At 37.1% G+C, this 8287-nt stretch overlaps 1 protein-coding gene across 2 annotated transcripts in view; it reads left to right on the forward strand.

Annotated features, from left to right (window-relative positions):
* Positions 1 to 5572, forward strand: part of LOC101846100 (neuroguidin) — a 17506-nt gene extending 11934 nt beyond the window's left edge. For both annotated transcript variants that reach the window (XM_013088663.2, XM_005109496.3), the window contains exons 7-13: positions 158 to 282; positions 851 to 906; positions 1980 to 2028; positions 2939 to 3025; positions 3980 to 4024; positions 4465 to 4498; positions 5494 to 5572. In XM_013088663.2, coding sequence (XP_012944117.1) covers positions 158 to 282; positions 851 to 906; positions 1980 to 2028; positions 2939 to 3025; positions 3980 to 4024; positions 4465 to 4498; positions 5494 to 5516 — 419 coding nt within the window. In that variant the 3' untranslated portion in view covers positions 5517 to 5572. The remainder of the gene's footprint in view (positions 1 to 157; positions 283 to 850; positions 907 to 1979; positions 2029 to 2938; positions 3026 to 3979; positions 4025 to 4464; positions 4499 to 5493) is intronic.
* Positions 5573 to 8287: the final 2715 nt, after the last annotated feature.

An 8287-nucleotide genomic window follows, 5' to 3' on the forward strand; every position in this document is an offset into this window, starting at 1 on the left:
AAAGTAGAGTTGTTACAGAGGCATTAAACAAAAGAAAAATTCACCACGTGAAATAATATTCAGGTTCGTTTTATTTGAAAACAGGCACCCTGTTATTTCACTGATCAAACTTTTCACAGCAAATATTTTAAGATATGTTGTGACATTCTCTCTTCAGCTGATGATGAGACTGCAGAGGAAAAGCAACAAAAGCAAAAGGCAAAATCGGCCCGCAGAGCTCTAGGGTCAGCCATGCTGAAAGAGATTCGAGAACAGTACACTGACGCCCCAGTGGAGATCTCAGTAAGTCTTAGTCTGTGGTTTACTTTTTCGGAGGGGTGGCTAAAGTAAAGTTATAATCCCTCCATGGTTTTGAACATCACAATTGTTACAGCACGCTGCTTTCTGTTGACACAAGACATAACTTCAACCTTTACTGTGGCCTTGGATGTTTCACACCTGCTGGTCAAACATTCACAAATAGAGGTCATACTTTACTTTTACCATTATTTCAGATCTGGCACTATTTTGTTTTCCTTCATGGGGGCTGACTGTGCAGTATTTATTGTTTATGGTGTCAAACCCCTTTATGCAATCAGGTCTGGGAACCGGATAAAAAGTTTATTATATGGTACGGTTGTCTTTACATTGTCTACTTCAATAGTTTAAGACACCCTTCACTCTGATTTCAAAGAAGGATTTTTGACAATTATTTTGTATCGGCGTCCCTGTTCATTGTTTTCCAGGTTTCTCCTAATTGATATTGATCAGTTTTTTAGCCTTGTGTAGGCGTTCTAAATTTTGTTTGGGGAGGAGGGAAGGATTGTATGAGATCAGCCTAAATTATATCTTGATTTGTTTTTCTGAACAGGAGTCCAGAGATGTGCATCGCATCAGAGACAATAAACGAGACCGTGAAAAAACAGAGTGAGTTTCTAGTTAAGGTTTCTTTACCTGGGTGTGTATTTTTTAAGACTTAAGAGGAAATAAGTCATACGTTTAAAATTTGTGTCTGCATTTATCTTCAGTCACTGTTTCAGCATCTCTCAGTTTGAATCTGAAAAAGGTGGACTCTGTTTGGGGATCTGAAATTTCAATTCGATCTACGATTAGACCTCGGAAACTTGTGAACTGAAGTCTTCCATTCTCTGATCTAATTGTAGTAGTAGACTTTACATTGTCACTGACCTTCCTGTAAAAGATCTCTTCTCATATGTGTGCATGAGAATTGGTTAGCTTTTGGTACATGGAGAGCCATTTCTTTTTTGTAAGCAGCCAATTTGTGGTCCCAAATTTTCAGCATCACAAACTTCCTTATAAATACTCTTTTATTTATTAAACTATATACACCGGTAACATAAACATCAAACTGAGTAGAAATTAATGGTCCAAGCCATAGACATACAGTTTATAACAAAGATTGGCTAGAGTTTGGTAGATTTAAAAAAAAACAATTAAACAACTGAGTGATGCCGTGAACCAACTGAACTTGTACTGAAAGTTAAAACTTCTGATAAAAATTTTTAGGTCGGTATCTGCTGCCACTAAATAGATATGATTGAAGAAATCTACACAGTTAACTAAAACAGTTCTCCTTCAAAGACTCAAAAATTACAATGAAAGGCACCATATCAACTTGCCCAGTAATGCTCCTCCTGTCTGAGGACATACCGGTAACTGATTAGATGCTCATTAAAAGAGTTTCTGAATGAAAATGTATTGTTTTAGTTCATATACAGAGCATTGAGTCAATTTCTGCTGTCTGCGTACTGTGTGATCACGAGTTCGCTTTGTAACTGAAAATTCCTTTGTCATATTATTTTCAAGCTTTTTTAACCTAGATTTGAATACATATTTTACTTTTGTCATTTTATTATAGCCACTTCAGTTTTGATGTCAGGTTCTCCTTAGCCTTACTTTTTGTCAACTCTTTCTCACTAATATCTTCTTGGTACCAGTTTTTGATGTTGTTTTGGCTTTGTTTTTGTTTTTAACCACAGGTATGAGGAATCCAACTTTGTTCGTCTTGCAGTTTCAAAGAAGGAATCTGTAAGTATGCGCCTAACAAAGTAATTATTTTGTATCTGTGGTTTACTCTCGTGAACAAGAAGAATTGAGAACGTAGTTGTTTTTGTTACAGATGTTACTGTTCTCTGCTAGTTGGTTTTCCAGCACGTTTTGCGATAGTTCACTTTAAATTTGCTTTTGTCTCATGAAAGTTGAGGGAGTGAAGCTTTGTGTTGAGGCTTCATGTAAGAGATGGTTTGTTCAAACTTGGTAGAATTTTTTTCCTTATGTTTTGGAAATGGCAGAAATTAAAAAAGATACACACTGCTAGGATGATATCTGTGAAATTTTGTAGAATTATGGTTGTATAACTTTGATCAAAGAATGTTTGGTTCTTTTTTGTTTGCAAAAAAAAATAATAATTTGAAAATCATTTCAATCCACTTTTGAGGAAGATATTTTATAGTTTCTCTATGCTTAGTTGGATTGGGTCTGTTATGTTGGTCTTGGCAGGCAGGCACTGCTAAGTGATCTTATGTGTTGGTTGAGGCGTAAAACATCCACTATCATTTTCAATTTATATGATTGGATATTAATTGAAAGATGATCTTTTTCAGAGAGGAAAATACCATATATATTGTGTAATCATAATTTGTCTTTGTTTTCCAAAACAGTGTTAATATTTTGATCTGGTTCAAGTTCAAGCATTTGCCTTTTTTTTTTTTTAGTGAACATTTTTCTGCATTAGAATAAAATGGAATATATATGAAGTGCTTTTTGATTTGTGCTTTGTACAATTTGAACTGAGAGAATGTTTACATGTCTGAACTTAAGATTCACCCCGTGTTTGTGTTGAATACTATTGACATGTACAGATTGTTGTTTTTGATTCAGTAGAGTATATCTATATATTCATGTTCTGTTTTTACTTTTAACTTTTTTTTTCTTCCAGACTGCGATGAAGCGTTTGGGGACAATGTCTGCACTGGGAACTCTGGCAGATTTTGATGGTTTCTCTGGCATGGATGGAGGAGATGAGGTAACTTCTGACTTCGTGCTCCAAGAAACTTTGTCCTTCGCATGTCTTGAGTTTCTGTATAAAAAAAAAAAAAAGAGTTGCCTAAAAGAAAACCCCAATAAGTCTGATCTCAAATAAGTGCACGACCTAGATTGTAAAAATGAATGTAGTCTTTGCTCACTAGTAATCAAGTGCATTGCTAATGAAAATATGTAATAGCATGAACTGCCTGGCATGGGCTGATGGAAGCTGTGGTGTATTGTACAATCCTGCCTTGGTATTTTTTGGGGTATTTTGATCTGCAGTGATAAATATTTTGTTTTTATGGCTTAATGACTCTTGATATCTCTCATACAATTGCTCTCATTCTGCATTTTTACAATTGTTAATTATTGGGGAATGAAGTTATTTCTCATTCAGTATGATCAATCTGTCGGTCAATAAAAAAGAATCTATTTACTCTTCTCTGTCAATTGCATTTATAGTACGTTTTTCAAATTCGTTTTCTTTGTATTATTATTATTGGTATCATGTAACTAACAAGAATTTTCCAAAAAGCATTGTAGATTTAGAGTCATAAAGAACAGCAGTTTCATACTCTCAAAGACCAATTCTGAAACGCATCTGTTAATAGAAGAAAACTCAAAACCAAGGTTTAGTAATGGCAGTACCCTGTCTATTAATATTTCTTGGAACACTCTGGGTGTACCTGGGAGTTAATACATGAGCAAAAAGGATTGAAGTTGAATATTGCACTCTTTCACTTCTCCTGTGGTAGTGAAAATCTTCATTTGTGATTCGTATGTGAGAGGGGAGCAGTTCTGAGTAATACGCTATGTACTGAACTGTTTTAGGCCACTTAGTCAGAGGAGTATTGCAAATTTGGATACTCAAGTGAGAGGAACAGGAATGTGTAAGGCGTTTCTCCTTCCCACTTTCGAGTTCTTGTTTGACCGAATGCTCTTTTTTTTTCAGGCTGGTCCTTCCAAGAAGAAGAAGAAGAATTTTCCTATGGGCAAGGTACATGTATATGGTTATGTCATATGATTTAGACATGAAGACATGAATATGCTGCTCCTCTTTGTAATAATTTTGCTGTGTGTTACAAGCCATCTCTTTAATTTGTATATGCTCATTTTTTCTTTGTTGCCTACCCAAGTGGGTTACAATATGAAGCTTGTGAAACTTTGTTTTCTAAGGTACAAATGTCTCAAGTATAGATATATTTGATTCCTAAGCTGAAAGCCCTTATTGAGAAAGAGCTCATAGTTCTTGGAATTTCCTGTCCAAAGTATAAATATATAACAGTCAGTCTTTTAATTTAGATTGAAACTGCCATATGTGAAGCATTTCACATGTTGTTTTCTTCAAGTGCAGGTTTTTTTTTTATTGCCTTGTCCCAAAATGTGAGGTGATTGTATACAGGTAAATTTCATTTTATCTTTGTTTTTTTTTTTCAGAAAAAGAAAGGCAAAGGTTTTGGCAAGAAGAAAGGTAACTATTTTATTGTGGGGAGTAGGCCTACACGAGGTTCTGTTTCCTGGCACTCATGGGGGTCTCTCGCTTCCGCTAGTTCCTTACATGGATTATCAATTCTGTGTTGAAAGGATCACCCTTTTTCAGAAAGTAAAATAAAAAAACAAAAACATACCAACTCTTGCTGCATAGTTGGTACAGAATATGTCTCTTTTCTTCTCCACCACCCTCCACCCTTTTCCATGTTTGCTGTTTGGAAACAGAATACAGTGACCCATGGTATACAGTCTAGCATGCACTTAGTGAAATCAGCAGGGCACGGAAATATTTTTGTTATGTCCGAGTTTTGCTGTGTGCATGTTTTAAATACAAAGAATATACAGTCTAGCATGCACATATCAAAATTGGTGGGATGCTATAATCTCTTCGTCTTGTACGAATTTTTGTCTTTAGATGCATATATATAAGAAAAAAATTCATGACCAGAAAATCTTTTGAGTATGTGCATGCTACACTGTATTTTAATGATGATACATTTTTGCCTTTCTCCTCCATGCTTTACATAAGGGAGTAAAAGGAACCAGTTGTTTTTTTTTAACGAATGTTAAAGCGTGATTCACTTTGTCCTGCTTCTATGAATGAAGGAAATGTCACTTTTCTGGTGCATAGGCAAACACTCAAGCAATGATGTAGCCTTTTCTATCTTCTGTCTTTTCTTGCCATTATCATTAACTTATTTTCTCATGGTTTTTGGGTGTTCAAATGGTGGCTGAGGCTAAATACTAAATGTCTGAAGCATTATATCAGGTAGAATTTAGCCTATAGAACGCACCTAAACTCTAGTACTCACAGGCACATTTACCTTACACACCGCAGTGTTCTCTTCCTTCATGATATTACAAACTCGTTACTTGTGGCATGAAATGGTTTACCTTGATAAGTTTTTCCAATAGTGAATTGGTTTCATGTGTAATTCTATGTGTAACATTATATTTCTGTTTCTTTGTCATCAGGTGGCAAAAAGCAGAGGCGGTGACAGGTGCAGCAATCTATCTTATTAGCAAATAAATTGGAAATATTGATCATCATGTCGACAGCTTTCGTGTTCACTTTTTGCAATATTTTATATCCAGTGGGTGGTTGGCAGGTGGTCTGGTGTAGTCCTATCAAACATCTATTGTCCTTGTCTTGCCTCCTTCTTTTCTTTGCCTATGCTACTCTAGTATGGCACAGATGGCTTAAACACGTCAGGGATTGACAGATGTGTTTGACACGTTCATAATTCAGGTAAATCAATATAATGTAAAAACCAGCACTGTTCAATGTCAGAGCACACACACACACACCCTTCTCATGTAATCTCTTCCTGATCCATACCTTTGTTTGTGTTCAAACTCAAACTACCAAACACACAAACACCAACAATTCACACACAACACAGTCCAATGCAGCGCCTGTCTTCCATTATGACTCGGCACCCACCCTCACATGTCTAGGTTCAAGGATGTTCTACTTAAATCTAGTGCCTTACAACTTGCATATATACTGCACTACAGATTATGTGCATTGATGCTGTGTTTCAAAACCGGCAGTATACACACACGTACTTTGTTCATAGTGTATTGTATTGGTGTTTATCACCTGTTGATATTTTTTGGTGGCCCCATCCAAGGGCTTGATGTCACTGATATCTATTGTAATGGATAAAGAAATCTGAAAAAACTTCTTCAAGTTCAACTGAAAGAAAGAGAAGAGACTGAGTTTTACCATAAGTGGCTAAGTACTCTTAAAGAAAAAACAAATTTAATACCGGTGTGTTTAGGCCCCCATCGACACAATTGACACAATTAAGATCTTTTAGACGGCGGCTTCAACCCTGCCTGTCAACGCCAACCTGTGCTGAAAGGGATCCAGCGTCCCAGAAGAAAGACCTAGATATTCTATATTAATTCTTCCCTCTGGGAAATCTAACTCAAAACTTCTGCTAACGACAGAGAAGCCCCTAACTGTGACACTACAGATGTTAATAAAGTAGCGCTCTCAAATTTCCTTGGACTTGGATTGTTGGGGAAAATTGAATACAGTCCTCCCCCTTACTAGATATTTATTTTAAGTGGAAATGTGCATTATCAGTTATCTGCCAGATGCTCGTGGTCCCTGGATTGAGAAAAGCAGAACTTTGCCTTTGCACGTTTACTTCCTGTAACTTTTATTGTTTGTCTCGTCTCCAGGGGTGGCGGGTTGTTGGAGGGTGCCACCGGTGGTCTTACTTCTCAACTTTCCCTCTGTACTTACTGTCTGTCTTACTTATTCCCAGGACTAAATGATCATATTCTCAACAATAAATACACATCTCCATGGATGGCAAAAGTGGGTGGTTCGCGGGCTCTCTGGTGTGGTTTGCTTCTTCTTTCCTATCAAACATCTATCGTCTTTATCTCCCTCCCCCTTCTTTTTTGTGTTTGTTACTCTCTTGTAACGCCTCTAATCTTCGGCACTTATATTTATATGATCTTATTGTGTTACAAGTGCCGTAAAGCACTTACTAAAACTAAGGAGTGCAAAATCTTGACCTCTTGAGGGCATACAAATGTTTGGTAGAGCAATTGCTATAGTGCGAAGAAGGTGAAAATCGTCTGACTCCCTCCATTCTAAAAAGTTTTAAAAAGTGTCTTTAGCTACTGATGTCAAGGCAACCCACATGTATCCCCTCAACAAAGAGCTGTCCCCGTGGTTTCATGCACTCCTCATAATTTAACAAAATTTGATAATTTTTTGCATAATTTCTGGTTATTTTCCTTTATAATTCTTTGTTAAAATTGACAAAATCGCGTAATTTCACATTTTTTAATTTTTGGGTTCAGTTTGAATAATTTCAGAATTTATTAATTTTTTGGCATAAAACCGCGTGGACAATCAAAGAGCAAAAACCCTGGATATAGAATCTAGTAGTCAACTCCAGGTAACATGGAGCACTCCGTCTTCCTAGGGACCCCAGTTCTACGTTCAAGTACAGTCAACTCCATTTGTGCTGAACTCACTTGTTGATTTTAAGTACATGTAGTTAAGTTGATCCTTTTCTAGGGTCTCAGCACTTTTTGTTCATTACAATTCCCAACCGCTAAGTTGAACTTTGGCTGAGCTGTGGTCTTTTTTCACACCTGGACATCAACTCATCCCTACTCTTGATTGTTGTTGGTAAAATCAGTTTGGAATGGAGAGCTGAAGTTGACTTGCAGTGGAAACCATATAATATTTAACAGGCCCGGTAATAATGGATTTTTAAAATCCCCGTTTGTTCCTACTCTTTGTCTCTATAAAAGTTGTCAGCAATAACAGGGCCTTATCGGAGCCCAACCGGTTATAGCAGGGACAAAGGCTCGTTAACAATGTGTAAAAAGTAAGAGAATAAGTAACGCAGTGATGGAGCAAGCCACGCCACTGCAAGCACACGCAGCGAGTGAAGCGAGAGAGGGCAGCGGTGTGCTGCAGACTTCGATGTAGAATTCTGTGGCCTAGCTACACGCACGCGTCGGTAATGTGTCACGCACAGGCCTGCCACATGGCCAAAACCCCTGTTGTTGGGTACTTGTGGCAAGGAAAACTACCCATGAATAAATACAGCTGGAATAGTCCACATATTCTTACTTTCCTTGCATTTCTGATTTAACAGGGACCTGATATAACAAGACTTTTTCTCTGGTCCCACCATCTCTCTTATGTCAGGTTTCCACTGTACAATGCTTTAAATAGATGTACAGGATTCATGCATCCATGGTCGTTCTGGAAATATGCATTATATTTTTT

This window comes from Aplysia californica, unplaced genomic scaffold, assembly GCF_000002075.1.
Source record: "Aplysia californica isolate F4 #8 unplaced genomic scaffold, AplCal3.0 scaffold00784, whole genome shotgun sequence".
In the NCBI taxonomy this organism is placed as follows: Eukaryota; Metazoa; Mollusca; class Gastropoda; order Aplysiida; family Aplysiidae; genus Aplysia; species Aplysia californica.